The sequence below is a fragment of the Tyto alba genome, unplaced genomic scaffold (assembly GCF_018691265.1).
Source record: "Tyto alba isolate M040663 unplaced genomic scaffold, T.alba_DEE_v4.0 Super-Scaffold_28, whole genome shotgun sequence".
NCBI lineage: Eukaryota > Metazoa > Chordata > Aves > Strigiformes > Tytonidae > Tyto > Tyto alba.
The window spans coordinates 2,503,463-2,522,730 of record NW_024881302.1 but is presented as its reverse complement, the minus strand read 5'-3'; the positions used below and the strand labels follow the sequence as shown (position 1 = coordinate 2,522,730).

The 19,268-nt window shown below is 46.7% G+C and overlaps 1 protein-coding gene across 3 annotated transcripts in view; it reads left to right on the top strand.

The window, feature by feature from the left end:
- The window catches only part of LMF1 (lipase maturation factor 1), a 206,544-nt gene that overhangs the window by 81,777 nt on the left and 105,499 nt on the right, over nucleotides 1-19,268 (top strand). For all 3 annotated transcript variants that reach the window (XM_042798474.1, XM_042798476.1, XM_042798475.1), the window contains one exon: nucleotides 1,174-1,239. In XM_042798474.1, the coding sequence (XP_042654408.1) occupies nucleotides 1,174-1,239 (66 nt within the window). The remainder of the gene's footprint in view (nucleotides 1-1,173; nucleotides 1,240-19,268) is intronic.

Below are 19,268 nucleotides of genomic sequence, written 5' to 3'. Positions count from 1 at the left end.
ACATTATAATTAGGGGCAATGTCAGAGGTAGGCAAATACTCCCTAATTGTATGCAGATGATAGAGCTGGTTCAACCTTTTGACTAGTGAAGCTTTCCTCAATTTGGGATATTGTGATCCTAATCAGGGACCTTTTGCCATACATCAAAGGGGTCGGGCTGAACCCGCATACCTTCGGGCTGGCACGGCTTGATTGCGAGGCTTCCTGCTAGCAGGCTCATCCCTGGCCAGGTGTCTTTCCTGCTGTGGACGACTGATTCCTTTCTGCTCTTCATCACTGAGGCAAAGAAATTTAATCCCAATATTACTGCCAGCCCTGGAATGGACCCACTGATTTGGAAATTTCACCCTCTTGTTGCCCTGAAATATCAATGCACAGCAACCTCTGATACCTGCTTATTTCATTGCCAACCCCTAACCTAAGGTGGAGCAGACCTGTCATTAGCGCATTCATCTGTGTTTAGATCTGTCAGCTTCCTTCCCCTTCTCCTCTTTTGTTTCTCTAATTACTTTGATTGCATCTCTGTATCCAGCTCAGGGCCGGTGAGGCTGCAGGGTCCCCATCCCACTCTGTGTCACTATTTCCTTTTCTATAGGCAGCAGAGGTTGGCTTTGCAAGAGGGAGGCAGTTGGGTCTGGATTTTAAAATTGCAAATGCAGCTGTATTTAGGTCTGCAGGTAGCTTTTCGGTCTGTTATACAGAAATGTCCCAGCAGCAGACTCAGATTTTCAGGCTTCCCCTATGGCTTCTGGATGCTCTGCCTCCTACCCAGTGATGCTGGAAGCTGGTGCTGGGAGCACTGGGCTGCTCACAGCCACTCTGCAGAGACTCGGCTGTGGGTGAAGCATCTTCCAGCACCCTTTAAGTGACAGAGCATATTCCACAAAGATTTTGTATCAAATTTTCAGTAAGCATACAGTGGAAAGAGTCGTGTTGGAGCTCTTGTTGTGTTATGTTCCCTGGGGGATGACGGCTGGGCCTGGGGTGCAGATGTGCTGTGGGTCTCTGGGGGGTCGGTCCAGCCTCTGCACTTCCCTGCTGTTACAGGCTCTCCTTGTAGCTTAACCAGAGTGTTTGGCATCTTGAGATAATACCCTGATGAATGAGATAAAGTAAAATAAAGTATTTATGACGGTAATTTTTGTCTCTCTTTTTTTTTTTTTCTTCTGCCAGGGGCTGATTAAAATTCGAGGAGATCGCTGCTGGAGAGAGTTAACTTGCATGGATTATCACTACGAGGTGAGCAATCTGCACATTAAAACTGATTTCTCTTATCTGCTTTACTTTGGTAGAAAAAATTTCTCTAACCTTTTTTCTTCTGCTGGGCAGCTCTCCGTGTTTTCCTTCTTTATCGTAGTCTTCTGTCTGTGGCAACACAGTCCATGTCCATGTGCCAGCTTGGTGATGCTATTTTTCCCAACCGAAGTCCTAAAAGACTAATTTCTCCCCTTCCCTCACTATCATGGACTGATTCAGGAGCAAACCTGAGCCTCGCTTGAGAACTCCCTCTGTAAAAAATGCTGCAGGAGAGGAACAGAAGGGAGTTTTCCGTAGCATTGTGCTGAATGCTTTCTGCTTACGCTTCCAAAATGCGCGCGTACGTAGACAGAAATAGAGCATCTCGTTGCTCTCCAAGATGCAGGGCACTAATCGTTAGCAATTCGGAATTACACGGTTTTATCTTTTTGACATCTGTTTCAGTGATTGCATCGCATTCTGATTATAAGCTGCGGTCTGTGTTCTGGCTCTGAGTGTTGTCTCCTCTTTGATTACAGCGAGAGGAGCTCAGCTTCCCCTCTCTTTTTTACCTATATTTTTGCCATTGCATTTTGTATAAACAGTGTTAAAAAGAAATCGCTGCGTACAGCGATGTTCCGCTGGGCGAGTAGCCCTGCTTTAATGGAGGAAAAGTCACCGAAGCAATATTCCCTTCTCTGGATTCACATCGCAGGGGCATGGAGGTGGCACACTGCACAGTAACACCCCCGCTCTATAATCCACGGCCATCTAACGATGCGACCGCGCCGCATCTTTGCGCACGAGGCTGCACAGTCCCAGCCTGGGGCGGTTCTCGGTGCCGCTCTCGCCCCCGTTGTTGGTGAGACCTGGGCACCTCCTCGTGCCTCAGCCACACAGTTATCGTCAGCCCCCCCGGGGATGTACCTTCGGGGTGACGTTCTCAGCGGACCTTCCTCACGTCTGGAAACCATTTCCCCCCCTTCCAATTAAACCTGGCAGAGCCTGACTTCTCTGACCTGCGGAACGTGTTCCAAGGTGTTGCCTATGAATTACTTTTTACGGGGTAGGCACGCTGAGCCGTGGAAATGGGGACGCTCGTTCAGGACCGCTGTCTTTCCACCCTTGTGTGAAGGGAATTGCATGCGACTGCCAGGGACCACATTACCAGTCCTGTTACAGGACTGGGATTCCTCTCCCCAAAATAGGGGGAAAAAAAAAAAAATAAATAAACCTATCCATTTCCCAGGCGCTGACGCCTTTATTTTTCACTCCTGGGACTGAGTTAACTGGTTGCACGTTTGAAAATGGAATTTTGCAGGTCCAGAAGGCTGTACCTGCCTTTTCAGCTGTAATGCTCCTTTTTTTTTTTTATCGTTATCATCTACTTTCAAAGGGGTTTCACCCGCTGACTGCAAGGCTGAGCTTTTACAACGGCTGCCGCTCGGTTAGCTCTCGTTGGACCATCGGTGTCCTGCTTCGGTCTGAGCAAAACTTTGGATGCAAAGACGCTCCAGCGCTGTCGTCCTTAATCCCGAACACAAAGGCGGCTGCAGTAAATCGTCCTTCATTTTTGCCTGACAGCGCGAGGGCTCTGCTCCACGTGCTGCCAGGCACCTGGCAGCAGTCTGAGAAAAGCCAGCTCAAAGCGAGCCCCCCAGAATCCCCCCGGCCGGCTCCGCCGGTGACCCCAGCCCACAACAGTCAGCCTGCGTAATCCCAAATATTTCAAATCAAAACCAGAATCAGTTCTGTAGCCCAGAAGGCTAATTAAGACCATTCCTGTCATATCCATAGCGCAGGATCCCCAGCCTGTGCGAGTAATTGGGAACAGGGGCAGGGGGCAGATCACATTATCAATATCAATTATTTTAATCCGCACAAAAGAAGCTGCAATAAAGGGAAAATGAAAGAGGCCGAACTTTGTCTACCAGCGATAACAGACAAAGGACTGCAATTCACCTGCTGATTTCGACCAGCCAGAGGGAGGAAGAGAAGGGTGAAGCCGAAGATACCTCTGCGAGGGAGGGAGCTGCGAATCTGCTCGTAATTAGGATGATAAAACTGGGTATTGGACCAGCTTGTAAGTGGACCTGGGCCAAGTGTAGTCTGCTGTGATGTATGTTGGCCACCCCAGCTCTCCTGTTCCAGTCCTGAACTGCAGTCCAAAATCTACATGGGTCTCTCTGCCAAGAGAATTAATGAAAACACATGGCCTCCATCTCTCGCGTGGTGAGCGCACCCTGGACTATTTATTTGTAGTAGAACCAGCAGCTACGCTCGTGGAAAATAACATTTCCACTTTTGTCATGAATCGTGTAGAAAATAGTAAAACGTTGTTAAGGCTTGGGTAATTAAACTGAGCGTATTTTTCCTCCCTCTTTCCTTTCTAATGTGCAGGGCCTTAATCCCAGCTTTTATGGAGATCTGTTCCTCAACTGAAGACTCTCTGTTTAGCGGGCTTACGATCTGTGACGCTGTGTAGTTTGGAGAGGGAAATGGCAGAACGCATGGTTTACATAGGAAAGGTATTTTCCTACCAGCCTGACTCTCCTCTGATCCCTGAGGAGTAGATGGGCTCCAGTAAGTGTGAAAGAGAACGGCAGACACTGATGGAGATGAGAGGACTTTGCTACACCACCATACCCAGCCTGGCACCTGGAAACTACCTGGAGGCTGGAATGAGGTGTGGGGGTAGAAACGCTCAGCGGATTAATCATGGCTCTGGGTGCCAGGAGTCCCAAACTAATCCCATCTTGGCAAGACACCGTGAACAGGGATTTAACCTCCTTCTGCATGAATTTCTTTGCTAACGTGGCCAGGAGCTCTGAGGTAGGTGCATACCTTTGCACCCTGGTGTGCATCAGGCCGGGGCTCCTGATGCCCGTGATGCCCCGGAGCTTCACGTGCAGCAGTGCCCACGTTAATGTGTTGAAAATGGGCTTTATTTACCATATGTTGGGTTTGCTGCCATTTCACTGCTGGCTGCGGTTACATGGCTTTTTTTCCCCTCTAAGAAATCCCAGTAAAAGGGAGGCTTTTGCTCAGTGGAACCTGTTCTTCATGGCAGCTACTGCGGAGGGAAGCCACTTCTGGGTTTTAGGTCTGTTTGTCATCACGATTATTAAGCATTTATCTACTGTGTACACAATGGTTTACAAATATGCGTGCGGCGGTTTTGCAGGCTGGAGCTGGATTTCCGCTTCCACTGGAGCCCGTGGCACCGATCCCACCATGGCGCTCGGCGGCATCGCGCCCGGAGCAGCCTCGGTTCCCCTGCTTGTGTGAGCCGGGGGGGGGGACACACACACCCCCCCCGTGGCCCAGCGTGTCCCCCTGCTCCAGAGGTTGGCCTTCACCCCCAGCAGAGTGCGAAACCTCCCTCCTAGAGCCAGGCTCCCAGATGCACCGGAGGGGGGGGGGGGGGAAAAAATCTGCTACAGAAGGTTTTGTGCCACTCGAGGCCGTTTCTGGAGCTTGCACAGCTTGCAGGATATCACCCAGGCACGGGCTGGAGCAGCTTTCTAACCACGGTTAGTAGGTACCAGGTCTTTGAGCCAGGCGTGGGGTGGGGGAGCAGCAACTTGCTCCCCAGGGGCCTCTTACCACTCCCGCCCTGTGCCAAGCTTTATCTGGCCCGAGCTTTGCTAATTCTGGGTGTGCTGCTTAGCTGGCACAAGCACAATGTCTTAACATGCTCCAAATGGAGAAAATCCTCTTGTGCAAGACCCGTATTTTTAAAATCTCCCCACCAAACGTGCAGCTCTCTGACCCTCACGCTTACACCGCGGAGCACCTTGCGACCATATGTCTTGGCACGGGCCAGGTTTGAGTGGCACAGGCAAGAGAGGAGCATTTCTGACCCGCAACCAGTCCAAATGGAGCCCGTGTTTTGGGATGCTGGTGGTGGTCTTGGCAGAGCAGTTAAGCAGATCATCTTAGGGGTTCAGGAACGGGAAAGTCCTCCATGGTCGCATCTATTGCGTCTCCCATATTCCACTGCAGAAGTACTCCCTGGGGGATGCAATCCAGTGATGCGTTTTTGTAATGGCTGCCAAAGTATTGTTGCTTTTTAATTACAGACAGATATCTTGTAAAATTCAGCCACCAACTGGTAGAACAGCTGCCGGAGCAGCTGCTCGGGCAGGCGGGTGCGTGGAGGGGAGCCCCACTACGTCCCCTCCTCCTCCTCCGCCGGGTTTGCACCGACACCGCGCGGGAGCCCTGGAACTCAACTGGGGGGGTCCCTGGTGTCCCCCCACATCTGGCCTGGCCTTGGCTGGGCCAGTCCTGGCAAAGCTCAGCAGAGGTGTGAGCGGTGGCATGCACCAGGCAAGGAACCGGTGGTCCTTCCACTCACTACTGGAACAGCTCGTATTTTATATTCTTAATTTTAAGATAATTTTATTTATGTGATGCTTTGAAGGGAATGCCTTTTGTCCCAGAGTTTCTCAATGATTTGCATCCTTTGCTGCAGAAACGGCTAGGAAGGCAAACTTAATACTGAGACAAGGAGGAGGCAGAGGGATCAAGGGAAAGTAAAACAAAAACCCGCTCCCAAAGCAACAAAATCTTTGTCGGCATTGGAGGTAAGACCCAGGATTTGCTTCCCTGCTGTAGAGTGATCTGTGGGTGCTCAGGATGGGTCGGTTGCCACGGAGCAGGAAAGCTTGAAGGACTTTGCTGAACCAGCCTCTACTTAATAACTAAGTCACATCTGAGTTTTGAATTTGTCAGTGCTGCTGAGAAAAGCTTTGTTCTTTTACGTAGAGACGCTGCACAGCCACAAAGGTCACCTCTTCTGATTTGTACAAATTGTCGCTAATTATTCTGTAACTGTTTTTCTTAAATAGAGGCTGTCAATCAGTGCTCCAGCTCCTGGCATACAGCAGCTCTCCAGTTCCTGGAGAAGCTCTCCAGTGCACAATGTCTTTTGTACCTAATTACAGGCTTGCTGACTGATAGCTGTGCTGATAAGGATGAGAAGGAAGCGCTAACTGCTCTTTAACTGCCTCTTGATTTCTTTTCTCCCTTCTCTTCACTGTATTAGACCTTGTTAGACTTTTCATCTAGCTCTTTCCAACCTATTATGCAACAAAAAGTAAATAATACCTAGCAATTCATTTTGATAAATCAGAAAATGATCTGCTTGCATGATCCCTGATGTCTCAGGATGGGCTTTCTTCCAGCCGTTTGCGTTGCTGGAAGCAAAAATGTTCCTAACAGAGAAGCAGATCTCACGCTCAAAATGCATGTATTAAAGTTACAAATTAGTACGAGGGAAATGGTGCTGAATTAAGCAGATAACAAGAATATTTAAAAGAAGTAACCATGCAAAGGATTTTGGAGATCTTTTTAATAACACTATAAAATATTTATGTAGCATCCTCCATTTATCATCGTTGGACCTTTACAGAATTTTCTCCATTCTGAAGACAATAAAGGTGAATCCTGGCAGGCCTGATGGCCACAGTAGTGAATTATCAAGGCCAACAAAATATAGTCCCAAGCCGTGGGTTCAGTGTGGAACTCCCGGGTCTGGCCTGGCTGTGGGTGCTCAGGTTTGACAGGCAAGGCTTTCCAAAACTGATTTCTTCTGGAGGAAGCACTTCCCCTTACAACAGTCACCAAAGGGAAACCAGAGAACCCACCTCGGTGTTTCTGGCACAGCGCGGCTGAGCCGGTTGGTTGGCATCTTTCCTCCTCGGTGATATGAAAGGATCGGATTTTGTTTCATTGAATGCAGAATAATTTGCACCTGCTCCTTGCTTCGTGCAGGGCACGAACTTGCATGGTTTTGGTGATGGATTTTGCTGGTTCCCTTTGGGACGGGAGGTGCAGGGTCGCGGTGGTTGAGTTACCAAGATCAGGGCTGCTTCCCAGTCCTGGTGCGTGTGTTGACAGATGAGGTTTGCTGCAGAATTGGTTGAGGCTTGGAGGAGGGACAAGATGCAGCCTTGACACGGGGAATTTTTACAGATTTTTTCCAAAAGCGCTTGAAAAGGATGTGGAAGTCCAGCAGTCTGTGCTTGCAGGGTGAGCTCGGTGCGACTGGGAGCCCGGGGCAGCTGCCTGCCCTCCGCATCGGGGAGGGTTTTAAGAAGTGGCCGTGGGATTTGGTAGACATGCCGTGGGTTTCTGGGGTTGCTCAGAGCCTGTTGAAACAGTAAAATGTGTACTCTGAGAGCTGTGTTGTTATAAAAATACGGGTGAAATGAGTTGTGACCCATTCCTACTTTCACTGGACAACTTGTCCTATAGAAGCCAAAGCTGCTGTTGATGAGTCCTCCATGAAGAGAGCAGGGCAGAGGAAATGCGGTTCTGCCCATGGTGAGTTATAAATGCAGCTTGTTTTCATCTCCTTTGTAAAAGCAAACTGTTCTTTGAGTTAAGATGACTGATACCAGAAGGAAGAGCATAAGACAACTGATACCAAAAGGAAGAGCGTGTTTGTGTTGAGCTTTTTTTAAAAATTTTTTTTTTTTTTCTTCCATTTGGTCATTAGTTTTTTGAAATGACCTTTTTGGAGGCATGATTGAAAAACCAGTTGCCCTCATTCACGCGTATCGAAGGGCTGCTTAGAGTGGATTTGAAGCTGAGGATTAGGTGCTTTCTTCTGGTTTTTGGTGATTTGCATGATGTCAGTGCTAGCACTGGAAGAAGGGCCAATTCCTGACCTTGCCTGTGATCAATTAAGTAACAAGATCCATCATAAGGTAAGTGCATGAAGCAATAATATTGGCAGATAAATGTCAACACAACATCAAAAGCTTATTACGCTGTATCTGGATTTTGTATCAGGCTGCTGCAAGAAGGTCTCTATCTGAGATGGGTTTTCAGATGAATCCCAGGTGCTCTCTGTTGGACGCAAGATATCTTTTGAATGCAATTTGCTAGAAATGTTTGTTATTCCCAACTTTGGGCCGGGCTCTGTTGTTCTAATAATAGTGAATTGTGCGCATCACTTAAGGGAAGAGAGGGAGCATATGCTTTTAAAGGCGAAATTTGTGCTCAGCTTGGGAAGATAGGTTAGCACAGGTCGGGGTTTACTGGCAGAAGCACAAGCAGAGATCCAGTGACGGTATAACTTCCAGCTGAGCACTTCTCGGAAGGAGGCCCGGCTTTCCAGAGCTCGGGCGCTGGCAGTGGGTTCTGCTGCAGATGATCCACGCTTTTGAAAATGAGGTCTGAGCTCTCGAAAGCTGCGAAGCAGTAAATTCCCAGAAGTGTAACCGTCCTTGTGGGAGTTGCAGTTTTAGAAGACATAACGATAAATACTGACATTTCTGCCCAGTCATGCTCCTTTTTAAAAAGTGAAAAGGAATACCGGTCTTCTGCAGTCAAAGGATGCTCCAGAAGAACTAGGGTGATAAATAACATTGGATCTTAAGCAGAACAAAAGCAGATTTCTCCTACTTGCAGGGGCATGGTCGGTGATATTTTATTCCAAGCAGAGCAGGCAGGGAAGCTGCTTTCCAGAGTCATGCACTCGTGAGAGTGTAGGTTTACTGTCAGCCACTGTTTGGTTCAGGAGTCTGGCTTGTATTACCCTGAACAGCAAACATGACAGACAAACGGTAAGTGGATTCCCAACCACCTCAAAGTGAGCATCAGTTCAGCTGTCGTCTTCATCGGGACCAGGATCCTGGCAGCGAATTTAGGAGAGAGGGGAGTATCTGGTCAGAGAACTATGGAAATAAAAGGTAGAGCTGCAAATCAGCATCGTAAAGCAGCCCCAGCATCTTTGGCCCAGGCTCAGGAAACCACATGCGGCTGAAGTAAATTGGATGTAAGCAGGTGCTGAGAGAAAAACTTTCAGAATAGCTTTAAAAGGAGACTAATGGCAGGAATTGGAGGGGTGGGATAAGCATGCAGTAAGTGATCCCTCCCAGACGCCAGCTACCGTGGGCAGCAGAGCACTGGTTTTGCTGCGGGATTTTATTTATCTCTTTGGTGCCGTTCAAGAACTGCTTTTCTCTGTGTTTTTTCTTCACCAAAAGTAACTGTATGAAAACGATCAAAAATCAAGTGAACAACCTCTGTGATTCTCACTTTGGTATAAGCCAAGCAGGTCAGTGGCACCTGCCACTTGGGTCACCCACTGCTTCCAGCGGTCGCCCCAGCTTTCCCCTGATTTCCAGAAATATTAAAACAAAATACGATAAGTTAGCAAAAGTTTAGTGGAAATGCCCCCAGGGAACTTTCTGTTGTGAGCCTCTAGAGGTTTTTGGAGCGTAGGAAGACATTGTCCCTCCCCGCTGCCGGGATCAGGAGCAGAACTGTCAGTCACACACTGTAAATGCATTGGGAATATGCCAATACCGTTTTCAGCAGTAATACAATTCCTCTTCCTGGATTCTTTTCTGTTTTTCTTAAGGATTTGTTTTAAGCCTGGTGAAAGCTTCCTGTACAACTATTGGATTTCATCTCTTTGTTACACTCTCTCACTGTTTCAAACTCGTTTACAGACCACCCAGGACCCTCATCACTTGCCTTAAATATTCTCCTCTTTTCTCTTCCTCCCCCCTCCACCCATTTGGTCTTTTTCAATCCTAATCAGATTAATCGTTACAACCCACTTCGCAGCCACTTAATCAGCTCTCCATGCTCCAGCCCTGTATGGAGCTTTTATCCTGCTGGCCAGCTTCTCCAGCGGTCAGGAAGGATAGAGCCCATCGCTCCCCTCTGCCTACCAGGGGCTGTGGGGAATAATCTATTGCTCATGAAATGTTCAGGACCCAGGAGGTTTGTCAGCTCTGAAGATAACAGAGGCAGTGCCCCGATAATTATTTAAATTGAGGATTTACGAGCTAGTTAACAGCGTGTGTTAAGAAATCTGCAAGGAGAAGAAAGATGACAAATTTCAGTGGTATCTGGAAGACAGAAACAAGGAGGCAAAATGGTAGAAGAAAATCTAAGAGCTTTCCAGTCTTTCCAAGTAACGTGTCTGCTATCTCTCTTGCTTTATGGATGAGAATTGTTCAGTTGGCCTCCCCGGTATGGTGTTGGCAATTCCTTTTTTTCTACCCCAGGCTCCTCCACGTGACCCTCTGTCGTGATGGGGCAGCCTGGACACCCGGCTCGGGGCTTGCTCAGACCTTGCCCAGAGCCTTCACACAGGTGTAGCCCCCCACCCCCCACATACTCCAGCTGGTCAAAACTAGTTTCCATGGCAGTAAGCGTACTAATTTTTTATTATCATTTTGTGGCACGCGTGGACATTAAATACTGTCTTGTCTGGTCTCCTACATAGCAACATGCCAGCCGCACTCTAGGGAGGGTTGGTCTTCTCATCCATTCCCACCTTCCCCAGTGTTTGTAGGGGATCAACCATCATTCCGGTTCCTTTGCACCGGAGACCTTTGGGATGATGCAAACCGTTGGTGTCTGCCAAAATTTAGTGCTGCTCTTTTTCCATAATGTTTGCTCTCAGCGGTCCAGAAGTCTTAAGTGAAACTGAAACTTGAGCGCTGTGATTTCACATAGTATCAGCTGCAAAACGGTGTATGCAGAGCTCGAACGCACAGTTAAATTATCCAAAAGCCAGCCTACATCCCTGCCATCTGCTTTTCCAGGGAAAGCAAAATAACTACACGCTTTTAATTGCAGATAGAGTTTAAACAAATAAGGTGTTGGTTTACAAGCTGGTGCTTACTTCTTTGGGGATCAGATTACATTTTCATCAGATTATGAAAGCGTGCTACTCTTTCATCGTTTCCTTTGACTATTAAATGTGTTAAATTGTTTAATGAATTTTCACATAATAGAGAAGTCTGTCCTAATTTAATAAGTAAGATATTGAATTTGTTGCCTAGAAAACAGCAGGCACACAAAAAAGTTCTGCTGAAGGAGCTGCATTCCCGGTGGTGGGTGTGTTTGCGCATCTCTCCTACTCTGCTCTCTTCCTAGGATTTTCTTATGGGCATAACCCTAAGAAGCTATTCCAGTTCTCAGGTTAAAACTATATTAATTATTGTATGCATCAAAAGTTTTAAATTCTGCTTGTATTTCCACAGAAACGTTGGTCTGCCCAGGGGGAGGACCAGCCATTGGCAGGATTTCATAAACAGTGGAGCCTTTCCATTTGCTGCAAAAAGTTTGACTCATTTGCATATCTTCTCTTTACATTTAATTTATGCTGTTTCCATGCAATTCTCTGTGTTTTCAAACTTTCCGGGTTGAACATATCCTTGATTTGCATTGCAGCAGACAGGTAATGTCACTTCAGTAACCAGGGGGCTGATGGCCCGATACAATTTACATACGCATTTCCCTCCCTACCAAGGATCGAGAAGAATTCCATTTATTTCTCCAATGCCTTTTTTTTTTTTTTTTTTCCTGTCCTGCAACTACTACAGTTCTCACAGGAAGCCCTGGTAACTGTAAAAAGAAGAATACGGCATTAGGGTGGTGCACGAATGAGTTAATAACAAGTCTCTGCTGTGGTGTTTTGCTCCAAAGTCGTGTGCGCCAAACTGACCTTTAATCTTGGAATATAAATCACTTTCCAGTCCTATTATTTGTAAAATCCTACAGGCTTGCAAATGCACAAAAGAAGCCTTTGTCTCTTATTAATTTAATTTATAGCTTAAAGTTTCAAATCAGTGGCAAGCAAAAGCTGATTTACTATTCACTTCAGAAATTGCCATTCTGGAAAGCATGGTATTTGCTAGTCTGCTTAGAAATTGTGATAGGTAATTAGGAGCTTCTGTAATTATGTATAATGTAATATAATTTGCTTATCTTTTTTGGTATGCACTATACATAAAAGCTGGAAGGGTAACTCAGTGTGGAATAGCTCTTTCAACCCTAAAAACTGAACAGATCAGTAAACCCACTGTGTTTTGTCTTATTCTATTAACATCGTGGCAGGATCAATGTTTTCAAGCATTTGAAGTTGCTGCCTTTTTCTTTTATGTATAGAATCATCCCATCATCTCTTGTACAGTGACATTTGTGCTGCAACAAAAAATAGTCACTTCCGTGATAAAATTTAGATAAAAGCAGTACAGAGCTTTTTCCCACCAGTTTCCTATTTTTCTAATTTGATTTAAACTATGAAATTCCTGTGTGGAGTCAGATGTCAGACACTGGTTTCTCTTCCCAGTGTTAGGAGCGTTCCCATCTGCAGTTCAGACCCATTTCTTTCACTTCTTGGGATTTCTGGTTAGGCAATTTTGTAACCAAGTTTTCTAGTCTCTCTCAAAATAACTCCAGGCAAAGAAATAAAACTTGTTCATAGCTATGCTGTCATACCACATTCCAGGGTAAAAGCTTTGACTGCTCAAGGTGCTCACTAGAAGCTTTTACCTCTTGACCAATTTACATGGAAAAGCAGGGATTGTGGATTGTTGCCCTTGCAAGCATTATGGAAATATTTGTATTAAAAATGGCATTTATCTTACTCATATTCATGAATTCACTTATCTGTATTTTCCAAGGATCATATTCTTCCTCTTCCCTTTCAGCCTGGCCGTCTCGATGGCTAAAAGGGGTTTTATTGCTTTGGCATTAATCAAGACATTTGACAGAATTGAACTGGATCCTGTCCAATTAGACTGAGACAATATTGAATTTCGAACTGTCATGTTGGATCCATTTGAATGTAACACAAGCTTGTCAGTCTCTGCAATCAATACATCGGTTTAATAATCCCGGGGCGAGGTGAATGAATGCCCACCTCTCCCCTGCAGCCGCGGACGGCGGCTGGAGCCGGTGAAGCTCCGCCTGGGCTGCGTGCTAGGGTTTCCCCTTGGCTGCTGAGGCCACTGAACGAAACCTCTGTGGGACAAGCAGGGAGAAGTTTGGGTTTTTTTTTTTTTTTCCCTCTTCCTAGAGCCACATTCAATGAATTCACCTTCCTCAAGGAACCTGCTAACATCTGGAGTCCTGCTGCTGGCTCCCCTCTTCCCCCAGACTCGGCACTCCACGCTGTTGGCTGCCTTGGTGAGTTGGGAGCAGCACCTCTTTTTTCACCCACGTTTCCCCTTAGGAGTATGGATATAAAGAAGAATTTTTTTATGGTGAGGATGAAACAGGTTGCCCGGAGAGGTGGTAGATGGCCCATCCCTGGAAACATTCAAGGCCAGGTTGGAGGGCTCTGAGCAACGTGGTCTGGTTGAAGATGTCCCTGCTAATGGCAGGGGGGTCGGACTAGATGACCTTTAAAGGTCCTTTCCAACCCAAACTATTTTATGATTCTATTACTGCTCTTTTAACTTCTGGGTGTCAGGCCATCCCCGCTCATGTGGAGGAGAGCGTGGGGAGACATTAACCTGCGACTGCTGGAGCTAAGCAAATTCTGCTCGGCAAATAATACCATTAAAAAGCATTTATTGAAATATAAAATGTGAGTTGGCTTAAATACCCACTTGTCTAACTGCAGCGCTTGCCACAAAGCGCATGTAGGTTTGTTGGTTGCTCAAGGGCCTTGCAACAGACTTCATCTTGCTTGATAAAATTTCCTGTCATCTGTCTAAGGAATAGAAATAGTATCCCACGCAGGAGGTGGCCCACGCTCTGTATGAAACGAGCTAGGATTGGTAAGTCCTTAAGGCAATAGTTGCAATTAACAGTTTGCAAGCAGCCCACAATGGAAATCTGCTTGAATGTGTTACCCTTGGCCCCGAGGCAAATAAGTGAAATATTTTAATTCAAGGAGTTAATTGAAATTTTAGCAGCCTTTCAATACCAAGTTTGGCAGATGATGTGAAACGGTGTCCTGCTGTACTCTGGGCCAAATGTCTAGGAACACCGGCACAGATGTTGAAACCCAACATGAGCAAGAACAGGCTGGGAATGTTTTGTGCCTCGTTATGTCGTTCATTAATGCTGTATTTCCAGTAACTACAGAAAGAGCCCCAGCAGCAGATAGCATGGTCAGATCCCGAAATCTCTGACCAGTAGCTGCCAGCTCAGAGTGCTGTCTCCCTTTGCCCTTGCTCACCGGTCCTGTTGGTAGACGGGGCTGATGGACACTTCACAGCCTGTTCCTTCTTTTGAACATTGAACCTGAACTATCTGAGCGCACAAGGGATTGACAGGAGGGAGCAGGAGCCAAAGAAAACTGCAGTAACCTCTTTTTTTCTGCCAAAAGAAGTGAAAGGATAATGCAGCATGTAGTTATCAAAGGGTAGTTTTCTCAAAGCCGGTCAAACCTGACTTTCCTAATTGAACTTTGGTTTTAATATATAGAGAGCAACTCGCTTTTGTAATTTAGAGAGATTAAAGTTCATGTGAGGGTGTCTCTCTGAATTCCTGCACCCCCGGTCTTCTGTGCTGACCTTGGGCTTGGGTGCTGTCATTAGGGAAACTTCTTCTTCCAGCAGTTCTTGTCCCAACCTTTATCCCACCAGAGGATGCTTGGGAAGGTCCTACAGAGATAGTCAAGGAGAGACCAACTCCTGAAACTCTGCAAGGGGAGGCAGCTGACCCCTCTCCATGTCAGGGTGCCCCGGTTCACTCCCGAGGCTCCTAAAGGGATGCTCTCCACCTTAATGTGTTTTCCTTCTGCCGGTGGTCCTCACGTGCTGGCCTTGCAGGGCAGGAGGCAGTTGCGAGGGGCCGGGGAGCTCACCATTTCTTGGCCAAGCCCTGCTGGGATGCTGCTTGTAAGAGGTGCCGAGCGTTTCCAGCAGGTTGATTTGGCCTCCCAGAAACCTCCACACGCAGAGTTTTAAAAGGACAATCCTTTAATTCTTTAAGGCAGTAGTCTGGATTTCACCGCGGTCCGTGAATTTGTCATCATTGAGAATTTCCCTTAGAAGTTTTGTAAGAAATGTAACCAGAAATATGTCTTTAAAAAGCACTTTTTCTCCATTAATGCATTTCGCTTCTGCAAAATGTTTCATCATTAGTATTCCTCGGTGTGTGTTTGTGTGCAATTTTCATCGAGTTGCTCCTGCCGTGCGTTTTCCTAACCACGAGCAGGATCTAACAGTGCTTTTTATAACTCCCTTTTGCAGTTATCTGTGCCAAATATGCAACAGCAACACACGTGACCGACTGTGCTACCAGCAGACAAGCGTTAGCTGATTACCTTGGGGGGATGTAAAGGCCAGCAGTAGTTAACAAACATGGCTGGTTAGCTGCTTAAATATTGGAGATTTGCTCTCTATTGTTTTATTACTCCTGTAAGTCTGGGCAGTATGATTAACATCAAGCCCATCGCTTTCCTCGTTACTGTAATGAGTTTATCAAGCTGATGGGCAAGGGTGGAGGGGAGTTCCCGGGGATGATGGAGTGCGACGCTGCGCAGACGTGAAAGCCATGTGTGCTGCCTTATGGAATTAAATGCAAAACTTTCTCAACTGGAAAGTGCTTCTGAGATTTGTAGTTGATCTGTTTGTGAGATGGCTGTAGGTAAAAGGAAAAGGTGCTGCCAGGACTGTAAAAGATCGATATGGGGGTTGCTTTTTTTCACTGCTGAAGTAAAAAAAATCTCCTGAGCGTGGCAGTTGAGCAGCATGGGTGCTTTTGAGGATTTTGATCCATGGCTTTGTCCTGTTTAGTTTTTTCATATCCGTAGTCTGGATGAATTACTGGGTCTTACTCTTCCTCCTAGCTGGAATAACCGAAGAGTAGCCCAGGCTCAGGGGGCAGGAGCAGGACCCTGCAAGGCTCAAAGGGCACGAGGGAGAAGCAGAGGCGCAGGAGCGGGTATTTACCTGCAGGTTTTACTCCTTGCTCGGCACCGTCTCCTGTTTTGTCTGACAAGGATGAGTCCAGGTTTCATTTCGTGGGATTTGCCTCCAGCAAATCTCAGAGGAGCTCGTGCCAGGCTCGAGACCTTTCAGCCTATCTCCCTCTGAGAGTACTTTCTTTGGGCAATAATACGGGCTTTTAGCAGGGTTGCCTCTACATCAAGCGTGGTATGGGTTTAATTTGCTAGTTAAGATGTTACTGACTTCTAGATTTCTAATGTTTCCTCTTCTACGAAATCTTATATGTCACCTATACGGGAGCCGTTTTGGCTGGGGGTTTTTAGAAGGGCACTCAGGAATTTCTTACTGTTTCTCTGGCACTTTAGTTCAATTTACACTGTACACTAAAGGAATAGTTCCCTTTAGGTTAGGATAGGTTACACGCTCTCCTCCGTGGAAGAACAAAGGGCTGTCTGTTACAGTGAGCATGGTTATAAGCTGGGAGGTGATGCTGCAGACGATGAGGATGCGAGATGGGATTTTGGGGGTGTATATCACATTCAGGGGGTTGAGAAGCAGCGAGAACATTGCAAGAAAATAGGATGCAAACAACCCTTTAAATACTGGAAACATAGGAAAAAAATTAGATGATTAAATCTCGGGGTGTTGGCTGCATTGTTGTTTCCTGCAGGGACCCTGTAGCAGCCCTTTGTGGCTTGGGGAGGCTGGATCCTGGGGTCCTGGCTTGCTGAGAGGGGGCAGCGGGGTCAGGCGGGTCGTTGCTGCCCTTCGGCTGTATCGGTGCCTCCAAACAGCTCTGCCCTCCTCCCGAGGCTGGGCAGACTCCTCCGGCTCCGTGGCGTCTCTCAACGCTGCGCTTAGCTTGCATCTTTGTACCAGATTTGGGCTTTTTTAGTGCTGCTGAGGTGCTGGTCTAATGCCGTGGCTAAAGGTGATGGCCAAAACGGGGTGAAACCGCTTAATTTTTTTTTTTTTTTTTTTTTGGTTAGCATCAGCCATTTAACCAGATCTTTGTGGGGAACGTTAGGTTTTGCTTTCCTCCGCATTGTCTGAGGTGGCCCCCAGCGTCCTGCAGTTTTTGCTGCTTTTTTTGGGTCACATCCTCCCCGATGGCTGCAGGCTGAGAGCATCTCGGTGGCAGGGGAGCCTTTCATAGGGCGGGCTTTGACATTCCCAGAAGTGCATGACATAAAAGCAGTATATAGCCATAACCAGGATGTCTGTTCACACCGACTTCCAGTCCACCTCCTCCTTGGAGCCCGTTGGAGATGCTCTCTGTGGCCTGGTGCTCACGTGGCCCTGGTACACACAAACCTGCACGGTAGCAAGCCCTGACCTCTCTTGCCAGACTTTCCACACTGGGAAAGATGAACCCCCGTGGACCCTTTATGGGTGTTTTCATGTTTGGTTTAAGGAGGCTCGACAACATGCAGGTTTTATGGGTATTGCATTTGTGCGCACCAGAGCTGGGTTTGGGGCCCTTCAGGGATGAATGGCCCGGTTACTCCCCCAGTCTTTTCTTCTAGAAGTTGTATTTAGAGGTAAAACAGCTGTAAATTTGTATAATCTCTCTTCTGCCATCAGAATTGCTGCTGGAGTATAGGATTGAACGCCACAAAAAAGCTAGGCGGTGATTTCTACCCTGGAACAGTGGTTGAAAATGAAGACTTGAAGTTTTGGTTCTCCTGCTGTTAACGTAACCGCTGCCTTTGATCCCAAAGAACAGCCAGAGCAGACCTGGGCATGCATTGCTGAAGGTGTGGAGATTTCAGCACCTGATACCATGCAGTGAGAGGTGACTTCTTAGATCTCCTCCTGCTCCTCTTAGACGATCCCAGGCCTATACCTTTACTCTGTACCTGGTTTTGCCCAGTGCAAGCATGGGTTTTCGCAGGTTTTGAGGGGACTCTTCTGGACTTAGAGACGCAGATCCAAGGAGTTGTTCTCGGAGGTCATCATCATGGTGACCGAAGACCAGAAGCCACCTAGGGCATGGTAGCCTGCATAGTCAGTTGGGGAGGCAGGGGGAGAGGGCCTGTCTGAAGCCAGATGGGTACACAGAGCTCAAAAATAATTGCTAGCTTTGGATTCCAGTAGAGCATCGGCCTTGACATGCTTGTTCTTAAGAGGAACTTCCACTGGCCTTCCTTCACCCATGGCTCCAAGAGGAGTTGTCCACATATCCATGTATCTTGCTCCCTCTGCCTAAGCCCCTGTTTTTTGAAGATGATCCCACCTTTGCCAGCCAGTAGATTCAAGCCCAGCCTACCCAAGGCAGTGCCAGACCTTGCGCTGCTGTTCTGCATTTTATGAAATGGCTTAGGAAAGAGTAAACACCATCAAAACCAGGAGATGGGTTCGTTGTGGAACCAAGAGCTCGTGTGTGTCTGATGTGTGCTGTATGAGTACATGCCAGGAAGGTGACTGCCAGGTGCCGTGGGAATGTTTGATTTTTAGCCAAAACACACTCTCGTAAAAGCATCCGGGGAAGAATTCCTCGCAGTGTACATACGTTCATCTTGGTCCTGAGGGTGCAGCGTGCTGGCTGTCAGCGTGTCCAGGGGGACTCAGTCCCACGTCAATGGGTAATCATTAACCCACCATTTAGTATTGTACATTTTCAGTGGGTTTACGGCTTCTGAGAGAGACAGACTCTTGGATTATTGTTTTTTTTTATTGTAGTCCATTAAGAAAGCTTGCTTCAGGATTTGGTTCTACCTGTTGAAAGAATTTATTATAAAAGATATTGAGAGCTTTGCTTGTTTCATTTACTGATTTCATGGGATAAATTGTACCCATGTTATGAGACCATGAATGTATGTCTATGACACCAGCTGTTTTTGATAAACTACAAAATGGCCCGTCTCAGGTAAATTAAACACAAATTTTATGAAACAATTATACATTGGTCTTTTCATTCCCTTCCCTTAAAGTTTGAATTTAATTTTATTGCTTGAGATTTAGCAGAAGTTTAATACTTTATCTTCTTCTGAAGAATGAACCATCTCTCTGAGGCCCAGCATTCCCTTGGGTGTACAGATTGGATTTGGGGTTCCAAGCACAGCTTACATTTTGCCAAATTTAAGTTACTCTGTACCCAAGCTGCCCGTGTTTAGTGGATGGTTAAAACTTTCGAAGTTTGCTCAAGAATGTGCTTTACGTTTAGTTGCATGGCAGGAAAGCTTCCTCCTTTTTAATTATTCTTTTAAAGCAGCCTTTGGTCTCAGACTCAACCAAGATGTCACAAGTCAGTAATCTTTCAAAATACTGGGTTAGACCTGCAGAGGTGTCTATTCAATAAGGATCCAAGAGTTATTTTTATTGAAAGAAAGTAATTTGCAGCCACCAATGCAGCCCTTAGTCTTGTGG